Below are 25,859 nucleotides of genomic sequence, written 5' to 3' on the forward strand. Positions count from 1 at the left end.
ACCATTCATAGGAACATATGAAGATACCATACTGAGTCAGACCATACTGAGTCAGATCTAGCTCCAAACTGTCAATACTGACTGAGTCTGTTGGTGACTCTCCAGAGCTCCAGACAGGAGTCTTTTTCCAGCCCTACCTGGAGACCCAGGGATTATACTTTGGTGTGCTCTACCACTGAGCTATGGCCCCGCCACTGCATCTCTATGTGAAACTTGGAATGCAAATGAATTCCTTGCATTTACCTTCCATTCAGAAACTGAACAACAGATCGACTTTCATTGTCACCTATTTCAATAATAGGTCCAACATTTATAACAGGACAACCAAACCCACTTGAATGTCCAACCCTGAGCCCCAAACAACCTAGGTGAACGAACAGCAGCACAAACATACATCATCAACTTGCTGCTCCAGTTTCACTTTAGCCTTGCTCAGCGTGTTGACTTTGTCCTCCTCAGCTTGCAGGTCATCCAAGGCCTGCTGGTGAGCTTCCTGCAGTGACTTCTTTTCCTTCGTCAGCTTGCTGATGGTCTCATCAAGTGCTGCCATTTCTTCTGTCAGATTTTTAACCTGTTGGGGAAGGAAGACACAGGCCAGAAGTTTTTGCAAAGAAATCTTAGCTCAAAGGTTTCTCTTCCCTGCCCGCGCTGCGGTTGAAGTGGACCGAGTGCTATGTATGAATGTGGAACTGATTCCCACAAATAATTTTTCATCCATGCAAGTGGTGCTTGGCTTTTTTGGATATCTGCTCATGTGAACTGAATTCCAGATATCAGGTGGGGAAGCAAGGAAAGCAAGTAGCATACATCAGGTGTCTAATGTGGTACTGTTCAATTCCCAGTTCTTAAAACATGAAAATCTGGGCACTAAATATAGGGCCAGAAACAACTTACACAACAACTTTCTAGTCTAAGGGACATGATGTAGCCACCTTGTGAAAGGTAAGCAGGTCCGGGTCTAGTCAGTGCCTAATAGGAGATCTCCTGGGAACCACATGTACACTGTCTTGAATTCCATTGTGAGATATAGACAAAGTATAAATATATTAAATAGACCAGGCAGAAGGTTGCTGATAGCAAGATCACAGATTTCCTGGTTCATAAATTGCATCAGTCTTTATAGGTACTTTCAAAGAATCCCTAGACTGTTCCCATGGGCAAAAACATAGCTGTCTTCGTACTAGCCTGACATAGTATGGGCGGAGCATATAGCCAGATCTTTTCCCAGCCAAGAGTTTTGGAAAATTATAGACTTGCATATTGATCGCTGCCATAAAGCTGCTCTGAGGGTGGATTTTTTTTAATGGCCAAGTATTAAAGCTACCTTATTTTCAGTGGCATGTTTTTCTTTCTCCACTTTTGCCAGTGTTATTTCAAGGTCATCAATGTCCTTCTTCAGCTCAGAGCATTCATCTTCCAGCTTCCTCTTCTTGGACGTCAGCTCAGAGTTCATCTCCTCTTCATCTTCCACCCGCTCAGTCAGCTCTTTGACTTTGGCCTCCAGCTGGATCTTAGATTTAATCAGCAAGTCACATCGTTCTTCTGCATCTGCCAGGGTGTCTTGCTCCTGTCAGGATTTGCAAGGGACTGCATTAGTGGCTAGGGAGAAAACTTATGTAGCAAACGGCTTCTCATCCACGAATTTTCTCTCTCTTGAGGATGCATGTGCTCTCACACATTGCAAGATTGATATATCAATCTCACACACAGACGAACGATCAGATATGAACAGCTTGGGAGATAATTGACATTAATTGTTCCACGCATTAATTCTGGGCGCCTTCATAACCCTGTAGATAGATAACAGGCCTGAATGACTGGTATTCATTTCTGCCCCCTCACCAAATGTACCCATTATGAGTCCTCTTGGTAAAGGTTAACAATGAAACACCATTGGAAGATAATGTAACAGCGGAGCAGAGACTATACAGTGGGATTACATCTGTGGCAATCCAGATGTTGTTAGGCTACAGTTTGCATCAGACCCAGTCAGCATGGCCAATGGTCTGGCATGATGGGAGCTACAGTCCCATAACTTGTGAAGAGCCACAGATTCCCCATCTCTGCTATGCAGCAAAATAAGAGGTGTTGGGCCAAGATAGGACCCATATCACTGCCTCTATCAACCCTGCAGGTGACAGAAAGTTTCTTCTGAACATAATTGTTTTCCCTAACCCCCTGAAGCAAGCCTTCTGAGGCAAGACGTTCCTCCTGGTGAAAAAGGCCTGCTTTAAATAACAACAACAACATCTCTGCGTATGCATAGACATGAATGAATATATTAGTGACATAGGGGATGCTTCCAGATGGGGGCCTTGGATCTAATTTTCCTCTGTGTGCATTTGCTTCCACACATTCTCATTTTTCAGTCATAGCTATTCACTGCTATTTCGCCACTTGCCATCCAAACCAGTGGGCAGAGCTGGATGGAATTTATCTGGATGTTTGTTTGCTATCCCTTCCCTCAGTCACTCTTCCCTTGACCTTAGCTACTTCCCCTAACCTTCTGTACTGCCTACGCATGCAAATATTTCTGTCCCAAGGAAGTCAACAAGAGCAAATGTTATCAGCCTTAGTCATCATGTTTCACAATGGGCAAAACGGAAAGTTGCCCTTTGGGTGGAGGGGCAATACCCATTTCCATTTGTTTTGTTAATATTGATGTTTTGTGCTAGAGGGCTATTTTATTTTTAGCGAAGTCTTTAGCTAAGACTGACACTAGAATAATCTCATGTAAGACCTCTGCATTATTTAAATAATAATATTTTTAAGACCATTGCAATTACAGTCTCCGACAGAATCCCACACGTTCTGAGATCTTGAGAGAAGAGCTCCTTCTGGCTTGGTTGGTGAAATCTGAAAGTGCCTTCAGCATGCAGCAATTAGGGGAAATAAGCACACTCAGACTGTGTGGGTTGTCGCAAACAACATAGCTAGGTGGTTCACAGGTGAGGAGCAAATGGTAGTAGGGGTTTGCATTAGAGGCCACTGACTGAAATGTCACCACCCATGTGACAAACTTCTCACCACAAAAAACACGCAATCGAGTTTACACCCTAGTAGTGACTGCAGATACACAGTATAAAGGGTTATTTTTATGGATTTTCTATGGTAAGGGGAAAACTGATTATTATTATTATTATCAGAGCTTGTAGGGCAGCGGCTGAAGAAGGAGCAAAAAGGGTTTTCTCCTGTGTGTGTTTCTTGTGGCTGATTAGCTGTTCTCCCTGTGCAAAGGTCAGAGGGGGCAGGGTTTCTGTTGAGGTAGGTGATTAGCTGTGGGAGGAGCTTATCAGAGTTTGTAGGGCAGCGGCGCGCACCTAGCAGCGCACGCAATTTGATCTATCTTTAGATTTAGGGGAGCTAGTCTCAAACGTTTGTTGGGGGAGACCTAGGGTTTTTTGGGGGGGAGTTAGTTGTCCTGTCTGCACGCTTCTTATGATGGAGGACCACTGTAGCCAGCCCCAACGACACGTTCTCAAGATGGAGAGTGAGGGAACAGCTGCAGTCGCCTGCGGTTCCTGCACAATGTTTGCCATCTTGCCAAAGGTTGCAGGCAGCTTTACCTGCAGCAATTGCATATTGATTGCCCTCTTAAAAGACAAAGTCCAGCAACTGGAGGAACGTGTGGCTACGCTCCAAAGAATTAGAGAGCTGGAGCTCTTCTTGGAAGCAACAGAGCACACCGTCTCCACCAAGGAGGAGACAGGGGACTCCCCTGAGAAGGAGGCTAGTTCACCAACACAGGAGCCAGATATATGGAGAAACGTGACTCAAAGAAGTAGGAGGCCCAGGGTTCGCTCTGATTGTTTAGAAATACACAATCGCTTTGAGGTCCTCTCCCCTAGAATGGAAGACGAAGAGCAGACTCCATTTGAGGATCTCTCCCTCGTTACACTCGATCAGGTATATGAAGACGAGCAGCAAAGTCAGTCCTCAGGGAATGTGCAGGCGACCTTGGAACGGACAGATCACGGAAGAACCCCGACCAAACCTAAGAGGAGGCGTGTAGTGGTGATAGGGGATTCCCTACTGAGGGGAACAGAAGCAGTGATCTGTGGGCCTGACAAGATGTCTCGGGAAGTGTGCTGTCTCCCCGGGGCTAAGATCCAAGATGTAACTGAACGACTACAAGGAATCATAAAACCCACTGACAAATACCCCTTCCTCTTGGTTCATGTGGGAACCAATGACACTGCAAGCAATAGCCTCCAGAAGATCAAAAGAGACTATGAGGCTCTGGGCAGGAAATTGAAGCAATTAAATGCACAAATTGTCATCTCATCTGTCCTCCCAGTTGAACGACGTGGCCCAGGGAGAGAGAGAAAAATAGTGGAAGTGAACAGCTGGCTTCGCAAATGGTGTAAACAGGAACGGTTTGGATTCTTAGATCACGGACTGCAGTTTCTTGAAGATGGACTTCTGGCAAGCGATGGGCTGCACCTCACAACGGTTGGGAGGAATGTTTTTGCCAAAAATCTCAGAAACCTCATCAGGAGGGCTTTAAACTGACTAATGTGGGGGAGGAAGACAGTGCTCCTGAAGGTAGGAGTCTATCAATTGATGAACATGATCATCCAAATGTCATAGACCAAATGGAGCAAACAGCACACAGACCTAGTGGTAGGAGGAAAAAATCCTTAAATAAGAGACACGGGGGAATGATTAATGGACTTCAATGTCTGTACACTAATGCGCAAAGCATGGGTAATAAACAAGATGAGCTTGAGCTCTTGGTACAGCAAACTAAATATGACATAATAGGCATCACTGAAACCTGGTGGGATAAGTCTCACGACTGGAATGTAATAATGGAGGGTTACAATCTATTTCAGAGAAACAGACCAGACAAGAAAGGAGGAGGAGTGGCGTTATATGTCAGGGATGTGTATACCTGTGAAGAGATCCAAGATTTAGAACCTCAAAGCCAAAGTGAGAGCATTTGGGTCAAAATTAAGGGAGAGATGAATAACAGGGACCTCATTGTGGGAGTTTACTATAGATCCCCAAGCCAAACGGAGGACATAGATGATGCCTTCCTGGAACAGATGGCCAAGCATGCAAAAGGAAGGGAGATAGTAGTAATGGGGGACTTCAATTACCCGGATATTTGCTGGATGTCAAACTCAGCCAAGAGCATAAGGTCAAACAGATTCCTCACTGGCCTTGCAGACAACTTCATTATCCAGAAAGTGGGAGAAGCAACAAGAGGAACAGACATTTTAGATCTGGTCCTAACCAATGTTGATGACCTGGTTAGTGGGGTAGAAGTGGAAGGATCATTAGGCGCGAGTGATCATGCTCTTCTGAAGTTTACTATACAGCAGAAAGGAGCAGCCAAGCATACTAGGACTCAATTTCTTGACTTTAAGAAAGCCGACTTCATAAAACTTAGGGAAGTGCTGGGTGAGATCCCATGGACAGTAATACTAAAAGGAAAGGGAGTTCATGATGGCTGGGAGTTTGTTAAGAGGGAGATAGTAAAAGCACAACTTCAGGCAATACCAATGAGACGGAAACATGGAAGGTGCCTAAAGAAGCCAGGGTGGCTATCTAAAGAACTTTTAACTGAGTTAAGATTAAAAAAGGATGTGTACAAAAAATGGAAAAGGGGGGAAACCACCAAAGAGGAATTCAAAGAAATAGCCAGCACGTGTAGACACAAAGTCAGAAAAGCTAAAGCACAGAATGAACTCAGGCTTGCTAGAGAGGTTAAAAGCAACAAAAAAGGCTTTTATGGGTATGTTCGTAGCAAAAGGAAGAACAAAGAAACAGTGGGGTCACTCAGAGGAGAAGATGGTGAAATGCAAACAGGGGACACAGAAAGGGCTGAACTCCTCAATGCCTTCTTTGCCTCAGTCTTCTCCAATAAAGAAAACAATGCCCGACCTGAAGACTTTGGAGCAAATGATTCAGCAGAGGAAACACAGCCCAGAATAACTAAGGAGATAGTACAAGAATACTTGGCTAGTTTAGATGTATTCAAGTCTCCAGGGCCAGATGAACTGCATCCAAGAGTATTAAAAGAACTGGCAGATGTGATCTCAGAACCACTGGCAGTCATCTTTGAGAATTCCTGGAGAACAGGCGAAGTCCCGGCAGACTGGAGGAGGGCAAATGTTGTCCCTATTTTCAAAAAGGGGAAAAGAGAGGACCCAAATAATTATCGCCCGGTCAGTCTGACATCAATACCAGGGAAGATTCTGGAGCAGATCATTAAGCAAACAGTCTGTGAGCACCTAGAAAGGAATACTGTGATCACCAATAGTCAGCATGGATTTCTGAAAAATAAGTCATGTCAGACTAACCTGATCTCGTTTTTTGACAGAATTACAAGCCTGGTAGATGAAGGGAACGCAGTGGATGTAGCCTACCTTGATTTCAGCAAGGCATTTGACAAGGTGCCCCATGATATTCTTGTAAAGAAGCTGGTAAAATGCGGTCTTGACTATGCTACCACTCAGTGGATTTGTAACTGGCTGACTGACCGAACCCAAAGGGTGCTCATCAATGGTTCCTCTTCATCCTGGAGAAGAGTGACTAGTGGGGTGCCACAGGGTTCTGTCTTGGGCCCGGTCTTATTCAACATCTTTATCAACGACTTGGATGATGGACTCAAGGGCATCCTGATCAAATTTGCAGATGACACCAAACTGGGAGGGGTGGCTAACACCCCAGAGGACAGGATCACACTTCAAAATGACCTTGACAGATTAGAGAACTGGGCCAAAACAAACAAGATGAATTTTAATAGGGAGAAATGTAAAGTATTGCACTTGGGCAAAAAAAATGAGAGGCACAAATACAAGATGGGTGACACCTGGCTTGAGAGCAGTACATGTGAAAAGGATCTAGGAGTCTTGGTTGACCACAAACTTGACATGAGCCAACAGTGTGACGCGGCAGCTAAAAAAGCCAATGCAATTCTGGGCTGCATCAATAGGAGTATTGCATCTAGATCAAGGGAAGTAATAGTGCCACTGTATTCTGCTCTGGTCAGACCTCACCTGGAGTACTGTGTCCAGTTCTGGGCACCACAGTTCAAGAAGGACACTGACAAACTGGAACGTGTACAGAGGAGGGCAACCAAAATGGTCAAAGGCCTGGAAACGATGCCTTATGAAGAACGGCTAAGGGAGCTGGGCATGTTTAGCCTGGAGAAGAGGAGGTTAAGGGGTGATATGATAGCCATGTTCAAATATATAAAAGGATGTCACATAGAGGAGGGAGAAAGGTTGTTTTCTGCTGCTCCAGAGAAGCGGACATGGAGCAATGGTTCCAAACTACAAGAAAAAAGATTCCACCTAAACATTAGGAAGAACTTCCTAACAGTAAGAGCTGTTCGACAGTGGAATTTGCTGCCAAGGAGTGTGGTGGAGTCTCCTTCTTTGGAGGTCTTTAAGCAGAGGCTTGACAACCATATGTCAGGAGTGCTCTGATGGTGTTTCCTGCTTGGCAGGGGGTTGGACTCGATGGCCCTTGTGGTCTCTTCCAACTCTATGATTCTATGATTCTATGATTCTATGATTAAGGTATGGCCTGGCATTCTGATGACAACATTGTCATGTAGATGTTGAAAAAGACTTGTGTACATGAGTAACACTGATTGCACAATAAGCTGCCATCTGGAAACAATTCAATTGACTGTTTCAGCCACAGTTCCTTGTCTTCTGAATGAAAATAATAGTGTCCCACAAGGGATTTAGGAAGATGAACACGATAGTGATTACAAAACACTTTATGTATAAAAACATTCTGTGTACTAATAATAAACAGTCACTCATTTTGGAATGTGCTGTAAGCTCTCAAAAATTTAAAATCTGCATTCTTTGTCATCTTTTCAAATAATTTCTTTGCTAGTTCAACAGCATGCTTGCAAATTGCATGTAAAATGCCACATCTCCAAGTTTAACATCTCCTTGCTTCAGTGGTTTGCCATGGTAACCAACTCAACTGATTGGAATATAGATGAAAAACATTAGTATTTATATCCAATCCTTTTAAGTATTGCAGTTCTTTTATTTGCATGTAAAGTAATGTAAACTAATGCAAAGCAAAACTAAGACGCCAGTCCTTAGTTGAACAAATTATGGAAAGCAATTGTTATTTTCTTTTAATGTACTTATTTAGAGATAAAGATTCCCTAGAAGTCTAAATTTAATACAAAATATACAGGCTGACATCTCACAACTGAATATGAATGTTCCTAATGTCTGTCTTTTACTGTGAGGAAGAAACTTTCTGAATATTTAATTATGAACTGCAATACTGTAATATAAAAAGAACTTCTTTCTTCCAGATTTTGAGGTTCAAAAGATTGACAGTGCCCCTTTGTTAATTTCTACATATTATCATGGTTTTGCTAGGTAGTTTGTACATCTCTCATTGCACTTGTCCACAGTTTTAAAGAGACTTTCCAGTATGATTGCTCTGAATATAATAAATGCAAGCATATTGCTTGTTTCTTTGCAGGAGAATTGGAGTTTATGTTTCAAGACAGCACATCTATTGCTAGAAAATCACATTCTCTCAACATTCCTATTGCAATATTTAGTCACTAGAAAAACTGCTATTCTTTCCTAAATATTGAGATCGTAATGTGATGGTTGTCTGTCTGTCACAAGGACCTATGGAGCAATCCCTGTTACACCACCAATGAGAAGTGGCATAATTGACAGTGTCCCTTTGTTAATTTGTGTAATATTGTGTGTGTGTGTGTGTGTGTGTGTGTATAATATAATATAATCACTGGGGAATTATATATATAACAACTTTTTTTAAATAAAATAAAATTATGGTCTTCATTACAGCAAGTCTACTTCTACTGCAATGCCCAACGTTTTGTTAAGTTTTAGGGGGGGTTTTATTTGGAGTTCCGTGAAGAAGCTAGGTAAATTTAACTATGCACCTAGACTTGGGGCTGGTTCACACATGTATGTGATCTCTTGATTTTGCCTCACTTGATTACTCTAAACAGATGCCTCCTGGTGGAATGTGTGAACCAACTCTAACAATAATAATTATTTATTTTTTGTACCCCGCCCATCTAGCTGGGTTGCCCAGGTCACTCTAGGTGTCTTCCAACAAGGTATACAACACAACAGAACATCACACATTGAAAGATTCCTTATACAGGGCTTCCTTCAGATGTCTATGGAAGGTTGTGTAATTGCTTATCTCTTTGATGACTGACGGGAGAGCGTTCCACAGGGTGGGCACCACCACCAAGAAGGCCCTCTTCACTCCTTGCAGTGAGGGAACTGCCAGAAGACCCTCGGAGCTGGATCTCAGTGTCCAGACTGGTGTTCCATGTCAATTCTACTTCTCCACTTTGGGCAGAAAAAGTGAAATTGATAAAGAGTTCATATGAAGGAACTCAAACTGTTTTTTTAAAGGTTAATATTTGGGAATCCTGATTATGTTGCTGGAGCCATCCTTAATCTGGAAGCTGGCCTGAGCTCTTCAAAGTGCCTAGTGCAGGTTTATTCTATCCATTTGGGGCTCCTTTGCTATCTTGCATTAATTCCTTGGTATTTAAAAAGCAATGTTCAATTCTATTCCTGGATCCAGCAAGGATTAACATATAATGGAGGATCCCACTGTTGAATGAAGCAGCCAAGGGCCCATAAATATGGGGTTTTTTACCATAAGAAAGTGGCTTTGTGCCAGAGGGCAAATGAGTGGGCCCCCCTTCCTCACCTGGCTGGTAGTGAGAAGCACAAGAGTTGTGCGTGAGAACTGGACTAGAAGCAAGCTTAAATTCAAGGCTCTGGCTAGGGGGAAAGCTATGGGGTGTTGATGTTGTAAGTTAATGCTGTGTAAAGAAACCATATATCATAAAAACACCACAGTCTCCACTGTCCCTCACTGCACAGAACCCCTGGAATCCTGCATTGCTTGGAGATTTGGGAGGCGTGCAACACTCTAGTGAATTCAGTATGGTGCTGCTGGTGCTGCTGCTGTTAACATTATGGGGTGATATTCTGCCTACTTGTTACAACCTTCTGATTTGACACCTCATCGGGGAACAAAGGGTCCTTGGAGGGAAATTGCCCTCTGAGCCAACCTTGGAAGTCCCCACTGCCCTGGAAGTTCCAGCAGAGGAGGAATCCATTCTGTCAACACCAATCAGACCTGAAGAGGACCTTTGTCACCCTATGACTCTGATGCCGCCAGCCCAGAAGTCCTAGCAGAACCACAGTCTTGAAAACAGGCAAGCCCCTTTGAACTAAAAAAGCTTCCATTATTTATTCATTTCATCTATGAATTCCTTGCTACAAGGCATTCCAAATAAATTTGTAATAACCTGGGGCAGAGCTAGCCTCCCAAACTGTGTAATATTTCTATTTAAGATTCAGTCTGAGGTTACCTGTTGGCAACCCCTCCCTTGCTTTCTACTGGAGCCATCATCACCTACAGCATGCGGACCACTGCCCCGGGCCACCAGCAAACGAGTCAAATCAAACAAAGTGTTTGTTTTCCCCTTGGCATATCTGGAAAGGTTCGAGTTATCCTCTCTGTTCCATCCTTTCCCCCCCACTCCCCAAATGCGGAAATGTTTGGCAATCTGTTCTCAGTCAGAACCAGTTCTTGTAAACAACACAAGTGCCTGTAGATTCTATTTTTACTAGATACTGAGCAGCATATTAATAATTGCTCGGGCTAAGTCTTTAGAGCTCTGTTTCACTATTCATTCCACTTTATGATTCATAGCAAGTGCCATGCAATAAAATGTTATATGAATTGTATTCACCACGTTGTTGTTTTTTAAAAAGTGTGATTTTTCAGCTTTAAAGTGAGGTTCGCACTGTGCGTCTTGATGCTGCTGCCCTCAAACGGGTCTATATTCCAACAACAAAATAATTTTGGTCCACTTACTGCCTGCAGCTGAAGAAGCAGGTCATTCTTCTCCTGCACCAGAGATACTTGCTTTTCTTCAAGCTCCTTCCTCCTGGCTTCAGATTTTTCCAGGGCCTCCTTTAATTTCAGGAACTCTTCTTTCATATTGGCCATTTCTTTTTCAGTTTCTGCAGATTTCAGCAGAGGCTTGATCTTAAAGAAAAGCTTCATCCAAGGCCAGTTTTTCACAACCATAAAAGCTCGGATATTCCACTGGATCACAAGCAGGGCATCCCTGGTTTAAGAAGAATAAGACACTCCTCAGCATGCTTCATAGGATCTCTGTAATGGGGCAAATTTATGGTCCATTGACTTCCCCACATCACAATACCATTTTTTATTGTTATTTTTATTTTTTTCCAACAAGGTCACACTTATTACTCATTTGTTTCCTCTTAGGTTACATCCAATCAATACATATAAAGCACGATTATACTACTTTAGCAGTCATGGAGAATCCTGAGAACCGTAGCTTGTTAAGGGTGCCAAACTCACAGAGCTACAATTTCCAGCATACTTAACAACTACAGTTCCTAGAATCTCCATGGCTGTTAAAGTGGTATAAGAGTGCATTACATGTATGCTGTGGATGAGACCTTACTAAATCTTACAATTTTTGAAAATATTTTCGTGGTTCTCATTTGTAGTTGGTCTAGCCCATGCTGGAACTGTCTGTTTCTTTTCTACATTTTTTTTCATTTTTAAAACAATGACTGCATGGTTACTTATTTCGTCTCCTGGATCTGAAACAGCTTCAGTCATAATAATGATAATTGTCGTTGGTTAGCAAGCTACCTGTATTCTCCTTTAATCAATATTTATCATATCATGAGTTGCCTTGTCCTTCAAGGTGAGAAAGACAGGACTGGCAAGTGTCTAATGCTTTCTGTTCTTCTCCATCTGTGCAAAATCCTTTTCATCCCACCGTGTAAGGAAAGGCAAAAACTGCCCCCACACTTCCCCATATCCCTTCTGAGGGTTATGCCAGAAGATCAATTTCTAGAGAGATGTGCATGTGAAGAATCAGGAAGCATAAAACACTCACATTTCCTTTTCTCTTCACATCATTATAACATCCAAAAGCCTTGTCAGAGTTTTCCCTCAAAGTACCGCTTATGCTACAAGGACATAGTCCCTTCCCAGCAAACTTCTACTGTTTCATCACTTGGATTTTCCCCGATCTTAAGGAAGAACTTGGAAAGGCATTATCAATTATAGAAAACATTATGATTTTGTGTCCAAATATGTATCTGTCTATGGGAAACGCGGGTGGCGCTGTGATCTAAACCACTAAGCCTAGGGCTTGCCAATCGGAAGGTCGGCGGTTTGAATCCCCATGATGGGGTGAGCCCATGACGGGGCGGCAAATACATCCCAGCAGCTCTAGAAGTTTTTCAAGCCAAATCTGTGATGCAGATACTTTACGGGGCCCAAATTTCGACGGGTAATCATTGTAGCATTCTTGAAACTGTCCAAATCCAAATTTTTAAGGACAGGGTGAGCTCCAGTTGCTTGGTCTCAGCTCCTGCCAACCTAGCAGTTCGAAAGCACTTCAAAGTGCAAATAGATAAATAGATACTGCTCCGGCGGGAAGGCAAATGGTGTTTCCGTGTGCTGCTCTGGTTTCACCAGAAGCGGCTTAGTCATGCTGGGCACATGACCCAGAAAAACTGTCAGCGGACAAACGCTGGCTCCCTTGGCCAGTAAAGCGAGATGAGCACCGCAACCCCAGAGTTGTTTGCGACTGGACTTAACTTTCAGGGGTCCTTTACCTTTACCTTTACTATGACATAAGCAGTCCATACATAAATACCTTCGCTCTACGATCTTCTGGAACTCAATGCGCATCAATCTGCCTCGGGCTCTTGCTTGAATTAGTGTTAAAATCTTGGCTAATCTTTCATCCCGCATTTCTTCTAAATGTCCCAGAAGACCAGCCTTAAAGAAGACCTGAAATGTATACCATGACTCTAAGACTTACAAATTCAACAAACCCTTGACATGTAATATGGTCCAATTCAATCTTAGATTTCCAAAACAACAGTGCTAACTGGGTCAGATTACTAATGACGCAACTTATACTGGCTGGTTTTTGAATAGCGTAAAATCTTGTACCAAGGGAAGGTGAAGTGACATTATAGTGTCCTGTGTGCTTTGTTGCTCACAAAACAACTCAAGGCTCCATTCCTACCCACCAACCCCTTTCCTGGTAATATGTAGCACTTAGTTCTGTGCAGACATGGCTAGGATTGCATCATAAATTTCTGCAGAATTGGACAAAATGACAGGAAGGATTCGATACCTGCGGGACCAGAGATTTACAGAAGATTGGAAGAAGTATATGAATTATTTGAAGAGAAACTCTAATCAATGCTAGTAGGACTACAAGAAGTTTTGTAAGGAGAAATATACAAAGTGTTACAAAGCAGAAAAAGATAGAGATATTGGTTATGAGTTTGAAATGTAATAGGGAAGATAAGAAATGCATAGATTGGAAGATAAGAAATGCATTAGATTGGAAAATTTTCAGACAGGATTGATGGAAGTAAAAATTTTGAATAAGATGTAAAAGTATGTTTAATTACTGTTAAAAATGATATGTTAAAAAAACTAACAAAACATTATATATATAAAGAAAGGATTGCATCATAAATTTCTACAGCTCTATGCATGTTATTTTGTAAATGCTTCCAGATGACCTGTTTACTGAATGCTCATCCTGATGTGTTTGCAGAGAGATTGGACAGCACTGGCTATTTAATGAGCATCCATTCTGGAGATCAGGAGATCAGATGATGTTGCATCAAAATGTTTTCCCACTCTTTCCAGTGAATTATACCACCCTTTTCCTTATTGCAAAAAGTCTGGGGTTGGTTGTTTTTTTTTTTGGGGGGGGGGAGCAGATTTGTTGCACAAGGCTTCCCAATCAACTATAATTGTGCATCCTGAACTTACCAGTATGCGATTGAAAATAGTGACAGACTATCCTATATCTACCCTATATTACAATACTCTACCTTGCAAAAAGCATATTTTTAAAAAGTCAAAGGAAAAGAATAAAGACATATCTGGATGTTTGAAAGCTAGGGGGTATGTCTCTACCCTTGGCAAGGTTTTAAAAAAATATTATTCATAAAAGTGGCAATTAGTTCTATTCTTTTACATCAATTCCTTTGAAAAATCTAGCTATTAGTAATGATGAATGGCAATTGAAGCATTACAGGTACAATCAGAGCTGTGAATTATATATCCTTGGGTGGTAGACAATTGGTGGTATTTCTGATCTACTTCCTTCCTGTTTTATAATTTGATCTGACATGCAACATTATGGGGTGCATTTATTCTGGCCATTTAATCTGAAGTGCTAGAAAAGGTGTTTCCCTTACTTCTTCACATCGGTTTTCTGAACAGTGCTGGAGATTTTAGCATGAGAAGAGACCTGCTGGATCCAGAGGCAGTTTTAGGGTAGCATAATTGGTGTGAGCTGCAGGGGGAGGCCCGGTGTTGGAACGCAGGGGGTCACACAACATTGCCGTAGATCAGAATGTGAGAGGCAGGGGGCACCAAATTTTAGTGTTCCACAGGGCACTGATGAAATTTGAGAGCCCAAAGTCCACCACTGACTGGATCAGGCCAGAGGCCCACCTGGTGCAGCATCCCATTTCTCACTACGGCCAAACGTATATTGTCTAGCACAGAACTAGAACACTTCGCCCACGAAAATCAACAGCATTTCTGGCTAAGGTTTATGGAAATGGGGTTTCTTTTGCAAACCAACTTCCTTGCATGAGCCCAGCTCCTCTGCACACTAATTCCAATAAGCTAAGCAAGCTGCCTGTGAAGGCAGCAATGGTGACTAGATCAGGGGTCAGCAAACTTTTTCAGCAGGGGGGCCGGTCCACTGTCCCTCAGACCTTGTGGGGGGCCAGACTATATTTTGAAGAAGAAGAAAAAAGAACGAATTCCTATGTCCCACAAATAACCCAGAAATGCATTTTAAATAAAAGGACACATTCTACTCATATAAAAGCACGCTAATAACCGGACCGTCCATCGGCCGGATTTAGAAGGTGATTGGGCTGGAGCCGGCCCCCGGGCCTTAGTTTGCCTACCCATGGACTAGATAGGCTTCTTTGTGTGCTTTGGAACACTTGTCACACGAGATTCCCTTTGCCCCTCTCTTTCATTTCCTTAACTAACTTGTATACTGTTCTATATTTCAGTAGAAATCTTAAGTGGTTTACATAAATACAACACAGAACAGAAGCGAGAAAATGGCAGTGGTGCCATTCTCTTGCTGTTTTCTGTCACTTAGTGAAGACTGTTTTACTCCAGGGGCCATTTGCCAGGTATTTTTTTTGCTTTTAAGGTTGTTTTTATATGCCATGCCTGGCTGTGCTGACTTAGTCATGCTGTAATCTTATTGTTCAGGGTTTGAATTCAGGGGGACTAGGAAGGCCCAACCTATCTAGTTGTTTTAATGGGTGGATCCACCCTGCCTAGTTATTACCATGGGGGTCTCTGTATTTAGCCTTCTACCTGCATTAATCTTTGTTCTTATTGACTATTTGTTTGGCTTGCCCCTTGGCCTGGGTGCTTAAAGATGAATAATGACACACAAGGTGCCTCAATTTGGTGTAATGTGTTAGGTGCCACACATCATCTGTGGGGAGCTACCTTCTTGATTTCCACTTCTGATTGTCATGTTGTTATTTTAACTGATGTAATGTGTATGGGATTGATTAACACTTGTGATTAATCAATGCACAATTCTATATAAGGCGACTCAGAAGTAAGCCTCAATGAGGGTTTTTTTTTAATCCTTGGGTAAGTGGCTATAGGATGATAGCCTCTCTTTAACCAGATGTCATTTCCTACTTCCCCACAACCACCACTCTTTCATAGATGGGACAGAATAGTGTATATTGATCTTTGAGTGATCATCCATCCATCCAGGCCTCCAACAGTGTTATAGCATCAGATTCTCTCAGATGATTAACTGAGATCAAGGAAAGATTGAAACCATTGCTTTACCTTTGTGTGTCCAAACTTGTACTGGTTATGATCAATATCTAAAGAGGCAAGCAATTTTTCAGCAGCTTTCCTGCTGTCTACAAACTTGTCCTCAGGAATTGCAGAAGGATTCAGAATGCGGTACCTGGCAAGAACAGATTAAAAAAATGTGTAAGCAGATGAAACTCTGGACCAGGTTGCTATGCCTCTCTTTACACTGGAATACAGGAGGTATGTCAGACAGAAGACCAGATTCTCTGCCTTTCTACCCATTATACGGGGGTTTCTCTGGGTTTCAGGCTGAAGCCATTTTCAGCAGTTGCTACCTACTCCTTTAAACTGAAGATGCCAAGGACTGAATACGAGACCTTCTGAATGCAAAATATATGCTCTGCCACTGATCTATGGCCCTTCCTCAATTAATGCACCCAATTAACCAGTGATGTCAGAGCAGTCATTTGTTCCCCCCCCCCCCATTTACCCAGCCCCCAACACATTAAGATAGATAATAATGTAAAATAAGGAAGATTAGGGTGAAAGGAGATAGCTTTGAACTTCCAAGGCTTCACCCCAACAGCCAATTGAGCAAACTTTGCCCTGTAACTTTAAGTTATAGAAAGCATTTAAAGCAACAAAGGGTCGTAAATATTCCCTGTAATAGCATTGCTATTAACAAAACAAACTTAAAAACATTTCTCCTTCCGGAATCTAAACATAATGAGTTTATCTCTCTCCAGATGGAGATTTATATAGCTGCAGCAGCAGCAGCAGCAGTAAACACTGACAACTTCTTTTTTCCAAAAGGAATGGCACAAACGTTGACATTTACCGGTAATTGTTTCCTCAAAACTAGGGTAGATAACACTGATTTTTTAAAATAAAAAAAACACTACAACATAGAAGCAACCAGGCGCAATCCTGTCTAGATTCTCTACCCTCCTGCCCAACTCCCAGATGTGCAGTGGCTGGAGGCAAAGAGACATATGCTAAGTACATGTTCAAAAGCATGCATTTCACAAGCTACAGGGTTGAGGGAGGCATGCTAACAGACGCTGGGCCAAAAGAGAGCCCTGGCCCAAATGAAGTTGAAGTAGGTAGGCAGCTGAATTTCCATAACACCCAGTATGAACTGGTGGTCTAGAAATACTTTTATGAATAAATAAAATTCTGGGCCAAAATCCACACATTGGCCAAATTTCCAGCATGTGCAAAATTTTTGATTTAGCTCAGCTGCGGAAAGAACAATCAAGTAAACAAAAGAAGCCATCCAAAAGTGAATTAAGAGGATTAAAAAAAGAAGGTTGCTTATTGGGTTTGGGGGATCAAAAGAAGTAAGAACTTGGCTAGGCCACTGATCTTCACGATACCTTTGTTTAAAGTCGGCATAGATAACCCTGTTTGGAAATCCCTTGCGGCAAATACGAATTCCTTCTAAGACACCGTTACAGCGAAGCTGGTGAAGGACAAGGAAAGGGTCCATAGCACCTGGAAAGAAAGCCCAACGTAAGGATTTTATTTCAGGGTGGCTTTATCACATGTTACCGGAGATGGTGATTTGTATTGTGAGACCTAAGAAATCCAATAAAATTATGCTGGATTTGCTTTACCTGGAGTTTTTGTTTCATTGGGAATAATGCAGCGCACAAAATGGGGAGATGTGGACTTCAGATTAGTCATCAGTTTGTTTAAATTTTCCTTTGGAGAGGGGAAAGGGAGATTAAAACAAGCAAAATCATGGAACATTTCAGAACAACAAGCATCTGATGAGCAAGTCACCCATCTCCATGGGATAAAGAAGTGATTCAGTAGGCAGGTACATACACTAGGACTACTGTAGCTCCTTTGTTGCCCACAACTTCCCGGTGCCTGGTTACTTCTTAGTACACTTGCTTCACAACTACTGCTCTGGTTTGGATGTCATGCTAAACCATAGTTTAAGCTACGTCAATGAACTTGCTCATGCACTTGCTTCTCCTCACCTCCCATCTGATGTAGTCATGAGAAGGAGGCTGGAAGCACCCAGGTCTTGGTTTAAATTAAGCACAGTTCACAGTTACATCTCAAGAGGACCAAATTGTGGTTAGTTTAAACTATGGTTTATTAAACTGTGCCAGTATCAAACTGTAGCTTCTGATCCCGATCCCAAAATAAGCAATTGATGTTGTCAAATCCAACCATGCCAACCACCTGCTAAGTTTTGGAGACAACTTCTAGAGGGCTAGCCATATTTGACAGTTGCTGCCAATGCAAGAGTTGCCACCGCTTGTCTGTTATGGTCCCTTAAAGGTTAACAAGTTCACTCTATTCCCTTAAAGTTTATGTAATAAAACCCTGTAATTTTTTGAAGTCCTCTTGGATGCGTTGGTGGTTGTATTGAACCCCATCCTTGATGAGCTATGACAGCTGAGTATAGTTTACCCATCTGGTTTCAAGTGCTGAATCAGAAGAGGAAATCAATAAAATGTACAGCTAATGACTTAGGAAGCTAGACAATCAGGTCTTGTATGAAGGCCTGTTTCTAATATTTTAGGTTCTCTGTTAGGAATATTCCAGCTCGTTGGTGTAAAATGACAAAGACAACAGACAGGTTACATTTAAAAAAGAAATGAAAAATTACTTTATGCATGGATGACACTGTTTGGAAGGAAGCACCTTTCTTGCGTTTCTTCTCTCCACCTTTATCAGCTTGTGCTTAAAAAAAAAAAGACAGAGCAACTAAGTTAAATACTGATTACACCACTGACATGAAGCAGAAATGTTTAATACAGTTTGCATGCTTATCAATGGCTTTCTGCAAAGCCATATGCAGCAGTGTGGGTCCAGTGATGTTTTCAGCTGCTACAAGCTACAATGCAGCTTTCTTGTGGCCCCTTGGCTTGGTTCCTTGTGTTCTTCCTTGTATGGAGGTTTCTGGGTATTCTTCATAAGAATGGGATACATACATTGGAAGGGATTCACTTACCAAACCCTATCAGAGGAGGCCTCGTGCAGGGAATGTTGAATTCCACCCAGGGACTTTCTGGCTTTGTCTGCAGTGTATGACTTTCCCCAATATGCTTGCATAAGGCCCCCAAGCTTAGTAGGCCAAGGACAATATAGGCATCTAAACTGATTAATAAGGGGAACTTCATGGAGGGGACTTTCCATGAGGCATTTGCTTTGGTTATAAGTTAAATATTATGTCATAGGAAAAGTGTCCAAAGGAACATTTTAGAAAGGAAAGGCAGTTTTAATAAATCAGCCATATATTCTGCTGCTTAACACCATGTGTGGGTTACAGATAACATCAAGAACATTATGGTGTTGTGGTGTAAAGTGTCCTCTGATCATCCTCTAAGCATACCCTGATCATGCTCCAAACACTCTTGTCGGGTTAGTGTGATGTTGCCTCATATGCACCCTCACAGAGCTACAATTCCTAGAGTTCCCTGAGTTCTAGAGGAAGAGGGATTGACAGTCACACCACTTGGGGAACTGCAGTTCTGTGTGAGGGAATAAGGGTGTCCTAACAACTCTCAGCACCCTTAACAAACTACAGTTCCCAGGAGTCTTGGGGGAGGGAACCATGACTGTTTAAAGGTATACTGCTTTGAAGGTATACTGCACATGAGGCTAACTGGAGTCAGTTCTGAAGACCAGCAAAGAATCTGAGAGGACCTGCTATTTTCTATAGCATAAAATTTCAGAACTGGATGAGATCTTGAGGGTCATTTAGTCCAGTCCCCTGATCCATGTAGGGCCAACAATGCAGGATGTAACTAGAGAATCCATGGCAGATGGCCATCCAGCCTCTGCTTAAGCCACCAGGGAAGGAGACCTCACTAGCTCCAGATGTGTTGGTTCTGATACAGAATGGCTCTTGGCATTAGGAAGCTTCTCCTGATAGTAAGCGTCCGTGTAAAAAAGACCTGAGTTGTGCCATGTGTTTCATGTTGCTACTAAGACAGCCATGTCCTTCGGCAGACATAGTGTGAAAACCGCATAACAAGTCCCAGGAATAACATTCCGTGGCAGATTAAAAAAAACAAAAAATCCCCACAGGCAAGATGACGATTCCTAGTTACCTGCAATGATGTGCGAGTGGCAGGTTGTGTTATTTTGGCTCAGCTCCTTCTCCAATTTGCGTTATGGAGCCTGCATTCTGGCTGCGTCTTCTAGACACCCTCTTATGATTCATGACAACTACATCTACTCAAATGAGGTTCTTAATATATATTCTGTAAATTGATTGTGGCTGTAGGATATAACAGCTAAATCTCTGTAATGAGTCACACTCCTACTTATTTAACATCATTTTATGGAAACCTGCAAATTGCTGCGGTGCCCAAAGAGGACAGTTGCAAATGCGGTTATTTAAGAATTATTTCTGCTCAGTGGAGCAAAACCTTCAAAACTAAGAGATTTGATATTGAGAACCACCATTTTCTTTAATTATCAGGTGCAAAATATTTTTTTATTTCCTGAAGCTGGATTTACCTAACTTTATACTATAAAAGATAGGTGGCGTGTCGCAATTTTTAAAAATGCTTTATATTCCAATAAGTGACACAACATAGCCTATATCTACAAAGAAACAATTCATACTATTCCTTTTTTAAACTTTGGGTGACAGCCAAGTAAACAATTCCCCTAGTGCAACCACCTTGTTACACAACAGAGCTTCCTCTCCTTCTCTTCTGCCCATGTGCCCCTTAAAGATATTCTGGAGGGTTTAGCTGGATACTGCCCCTTCTTTCCAATCCATATAACCATTCTTCCATAGCATCCATTATAAGCATCAACTGCTGGGCTCAGGTGCAATGAGCTCACACATTACTTGTGCTCAAGGCAGTAACTTGTGCTCATGGTTGCTGATTCACACAACCAGTTCACAATGTGCCCACTCAACCCCCTACAGAAACTGTGTGCAGGCATTCAGGCTCCTGTGTTCATCTTTGTGAGAGTGGTGACATTTCAAGCAGCCTCATCCTCTAGCCTTTGCGCAAAGAGCACAACCACCTGTGGCAGTGGAACTTTCACACGTACAGCTCTACGTATAAAGGTTTCATCAAAACATGGACTCCCAATGGTGCAGAAGCCTAGAAGCCTTCATGTGCACAGCTGTGGGCAGAAAGAGTCTGTTGTTACAAATGGTCATGCTTTTCACATTTTGGGACTAGCGGAAGAGGTTAATTGGTGCATCCTTGCGTCCACGTTGATGAGCACAGGAGCATTCATGCCCATGTAGGCCGTGACTGAAAAATGGCATGGCCCCAACTAGGATATATAATTCCAATGTATTGGAAAATGCATACTATTTGTGCGTAGTACAGGTGTCTTCCCATTTACGTTCCAGGGCCCGCACGCATAAGTGAAAATCATGTAAGTAGGGAGCACTCTCAAAAAAGCCCATTTTTTTCTGCCCTCCAGCTCTCTCTGCCTCTCAGCACAACTCTCTTCAACTAGAGTTGAAGCTCTGGGGATGCCTAGAGGCTGGAGGATGCGAAAAAGAGGTGGCTACCGCACACATCATCTGCTAGGCGGGGAGACTCAGCAGCCTAAACAAAGCCCCACTGTGCCTTCAGTCTCTTTGGGGCTTCCTCCACCCTCTCTGAAGACCTCAGGGCTCTGGGGAGGGTGTCCTCTCCAACTCTCCCGCCATTTCCTGGATTGAATATATCTATTTATTTATTTCCCGGCGCCATGCATATATGCGGTCACACGTGTGTCAATCTCACATAAGTGGGGGTATGTCTGTAATATACATTTGCTACTTCCAGTATTTTCATGATTCATGGTTCTGACCTCCCACAGTACTCCAATCTGTTCTTTGCAGAGGTTATTTCACTCATTACACAGTATCATTCCCACCAACGGTGTATTCATCAGGAGTGTTAAAGACATTCCTAACTGTCTAGCATTTAAAGATGTACCTATAAAGCATTTTATGGGTGCACCGTCAAAATGTAACTCATAGTGCGTATGGCTGCAGCTGAGTGATGTACCAACATCTGAGCCAGAAAGAAAGCTGAGTGGTGCACCAACTGTTTGAATCAGTAGAAATAGTCATCCCACAGAGATGTTATGGAAAAAAGTACATTTAAGGCAGCGAGACCTTCAGATCTCATGAGATGGTATATTTACTCAACATTTCTGCTAAGCTTTGATCTAGGAATTAAAGGGAAATGGTCATTCGACTTACCGCTGTCAGCACTGACATAATTTTCAAATAGGCTTGCCAGAAGTTTGTTGGAAGATTTTTGAAAAGTGCTCACTACAGTTTCATTGAGTGGGTCTTTGTTTTTCTCAAGCCAACCCATGATGTTATAGGGCACCTAGTGTGTGTGTGTGTGTGTGTGTGTGTGTGTGAGAGAGAGAGAGAGAGAGAGAGAGAGAGAGAGAGAGAGAGATGATGGACAGACAAACGGGAAGCAAAACAATAAAACAGATTAAATAATCAAGTCTAATGCCTTTTGCTTTTACCTTATAACCATTTAAAATTCTGGTTTATCTATTTATGTATTTATAAACTGCATTTTCATTAAAAAAATGGAAGAGAAATGCAACATCTAAGAAGAAAATCAACAAAAAGCATACAGAAAAACATAATTTAAAAAAACAGTAAATACTGGTTGGTTTGGAAAGAGAACATTCATATTGCAAAGGTCTGCCTGCACAATATAGTTTCCAAAGGACATCTGAAAGAAGGGAGATAATTAAGGGGGATTTTATGGGTCACTTCAGGAGTCTTCCCAGTAATATATTCATCTTAATATCAGATCTCCATTTTCCTAAATAATACCACATCCTTCTTCCATGCATCCCCCCAGTCTTTCAGTTCCTCCTATCCCTTAGGAACATGGGAAACCGCCTTCTACTGAGTCAGACTACTAATCCATTTGTCCACACCACAGCTAGCTAACATGGTGACAGATGTTCTTGGATTGCAACTCCCATCACTCCTGATTCTAGGGTTGCAGATTGGGGTCTTTGCTAGCCCCACCTGGGGACAACATGAATTAAACCTTTTGCATACAGAGCATGTGCTCTACCACTGAGTTTCAGTCCTTCTTTGTAGAGACAATAATAATAATAATGCCTAGAGATGAAGACAGAAACTCTGTGGTTGAATTCTAAGGCATATGTTTCAAGAGCAGAGAATTTCAAACTGCTTCCAGCAGACTCAGAATACTCGACTGACTTCATCCCCCAGTTAACTTTTCAAAACTCAGCGTGGCATTCCTCTCTTGCCATTGCAACCACATTGGCCCATGACTCCATTCTGTCAGGGGACTGCCATCGGAACAGGGGAGGGAGGCAGGGGGGCCGTTGGGATACAGAGAGCCTCCAAAATTCCTGAGGAGCACCCAGCGCCTCACCTCACCAAGCTGGCCAGGAGGGACACACACCTCTTCCGTAGCCCAGCTTGCGCAGAGGAGTGAAACACAAGGGGGGAGGCTTGGGGTACCGAAGTTCTTATGTTGGGGGGAGAAGCCGGAGGGGCCACTCCCAGATTCTGCAAGTGACTAAGATGGACATGAACTTTGTAGATCTGCACTGTAAATAGTTTGCACAATAAAACCTGTAAAAGACAGGTCAGAGTCCTGCCTGGTTACTCGCGAGCAACCACCAGCAGCATCTGACACATTCATTCCAACAGGGCTTCATGCTTTGAGGTTAATGTCATTGTCCCTATCTGCAAAGGCCAAAAACTTACCGCTCCAGCATAGTGCAGGAGTTCAAAATGAGCTTCATATTTCCGTTTTTTGTCAGGCCTGGGTTTCTGCAGATTGGGTGACTTGCCCAGATGATTGTCGTACAACTTGGCTTTGAAGGTCATATCTGTAGCCTTCGGGAACATGCATTCTTCTTCTAGGATAGACAAGATCCCCAAGGGCTACGCACGGCAATAGGGAGATAAATGTTAGGGTTTTGTTTTCCAAGGATGTCATTTAGGTTAGCATGAATGAATACTGCATCTGCAGAATCTCCCCGCTCCCAATAGCTGTTAACATATTACTCTTTCAGACTGCTATCAGACTTGACGACACAGTGTGAAAATATTATATTTTATACAGATTGCTGACACAATATTGATGCTTTGGTTTTCAAAAAGGCTTGGATTGACTTACTTTTCTCAATAAATCAGTCAGAAAACAACCCAGCGTTATAATAGCTGAGGTCTATATAACTTACTACACAGCATAATGAACACATACCACCAGCTGTGTCTCGTGGCTTGCCAAGTTACTGACACCCATCCCAGTCTTTTTCTGCAGTTCTTGCATTATTAGGCAACATTTGCCTTGGTGGGGCAAAAGTTGTTTAATGGTCTCTCCTAACTAATGGAAAAAACTGGTCAAGGAGATTTATTTGTTTTGAATGTGACTGGTGCATCTCTGAGCATGGGCAACTATGGAAAAATGAATAAATATAGATATATCTGTATCTCCAGTGGAAACATCAAGAATCAAAAGGTACCAGGTATATTGCTGTTGTTTAGGCTTGTCATGGTGCTAGTAGAAAAAATCAATCTTCAAAAGTATGTTTGTATTCCTTCTTTCCTTCAGAGAACTCAAGCTGGCATACATGGTTATCTTCCTCAATTTTATGGTCAAAACTAGCTTGTCAGGTAGGTTATGCCCAGAGGCAACGACTGGCCCATGGGTCAAGCAATAAATTTTACAGCTGCACAAAGACACAACCTAGTTCAGGGCCTAGTCAGACACGCTAGTCACTACATCACATCACTGGTAGACCTTGGGGTCTCAAATTTCAGCAGTGCCCTGTGCAATGCCAAAATTTGCCCCCCTCACATCTTGCCTTCTGTTCTACATCATTGTTGTGGCGCAGCCTGTGGCATCCCCAAGTCTCCACTCCTAGTGTGACCAAACCAGTCGCACTCCCCTAAATCCACCCCAATCTCATTGTCTTTATGGTAAGCCCTTCCTGCTATCAAACAGAAACCCCAATGATGTTTTCCATACCTTTTCAATGAGATCAATGCAGGCTTGCAAATCCAATCCAAAGTCAATGAACACCCAATCGATGCCTTCCTTTTTGTACTCTTCTTGCTCCAAGACAAACATGTGGTGATTGAAAAACTGTTGCAGTTTTTCATTTGTATAATTGATGCAAAGCTGCTCAAAGCTGTTAAACTATGAGGGGGAGGAAAGACATAAAATTAACTTTACAGAGGAACAAGAACGAAGGCAAATATATGTAAAGTCTGTTAGTATATGATCTGAATTCCTTTAAGACTAACTTCAGTGCTAATGTGCAGAACACAACTGCTTAATTTTCAGATATGGATAGAAGAGTGCCACTGAATTCCCAAAGTATGCCAGGCATAATATGCCAGGCATTTTTTTTTTTTTTTGAAGCCCTGATTCAGAGAAGTTCCCCTTGTGCCTAAGTCCCATTGGAACTGCTGTTAGATGAAACTTTGAGCAGAACTGAAGTCAAAGCCTAACCAACATTTCCTGGATTGAGGCTCAAGTAGACTCATTATGAAAGGTATCTGTCAAAAGGCAAATATTTTCCACTTTCCAGCAACAGAAGAATTGAAGTCCTGCAAATGTTGGGGCTGTTTGCTAAGAACATGAGAAGTAAATTTGTGCAAACTATGGCATTTTCCTTGGAGTGGATGGTGCTAAGTTATATAAATACTATACACAGTTCATTGACCCTTCTAATTTTTATGGTTAAACATTTATGTGCATCTTCTCTGCCTTTGTGTGTGTATTTATATGTGCATTCCTACTGCCCTTGGGTGGATCAAATAAATTAGGTCAGCTGAACACTGGTAAGCCTGTTGCAAGTATAAGTTTGCAACTTTCATATGAGAACTTGACTACTGCTTATTTCTTACCATCACCAAAAGATCAATATCATAATACTAGTTACAGTTCCTTGCTTTCCAAGATGGGTTTGGGAGTACGTTCCTCATGCTCTTAGCAATGATAAAT

At 42.3% G+C, this 25,859-nt stretch overlaps 1 protein-coding gene across 1 annotated transcript in view; it reads right to left on the bottom strand.

Moving 5' to 3' along the window:
- The window catches only part of MYH15 (myosin heavy chain 15), a 91,035-nt gene that overhangs the window by 38,125 nt on the left and 27,051 nt on the right, over positions 1 to 25,859 (bottom strand). Inside the window, exons 15-25 of the mRNA XM_079974293.1 lie at positions 24,879 to 25,049; positions 23,609 to 23,788; positions 22,094 to 22,226; positions 18,530 to 18,603; positions 17,520 to 17,607; positions 17,280 to 17,397; positions 15,934 to 16,057; positions 12,713 to 12,849; positions 10,879 to 11,134; positions 1,325 to 1,567; positions 395 to 571 (exon numbers count right to left, since the gene is read on the bottom strand). Of these exons, the coding sequence (XP_079830419.1) occupies positions 395 to 571; positions 1,325 to 1,567; positions 10,879 to 11,134; positions 12,713 to 12,849; positions 15,934 to 16,057; positions 17,280 to 17,397; positions 17,520 to 17,607; positions 18,530 to 18,603; positions 22,094 to 22,226; positions 23,609 to 23,788; positions 24,879 to 25,049 (1,701 nt within the window). The remainder of the gene's footprint in view (positions 1 to 394; positions 572 to 1,324; positions 1,568 to 10,878; positions 11,135 to 12,712; positions 12,850 to 15,933; positions 16,058 to 17,279; positions 17,398 to 17,519; positions 17,608 to 18,529; positions 18,604 to 22,093; positions 22,227 to 23,608; positions 23,789 to 24,878; positions 25,050 to 25,859) is intronic.

Source organism: Podarcis cretensis (assembly GCF_951804945.1).
Source record: "Podarcis cretensis genome assembly, chromosome: 4".
NCBI lineage: Eukaryota > Metazoa > Chordata > Lepidosauria > Squamata > Lacertidae > Podarcis > Podarcis cretensis.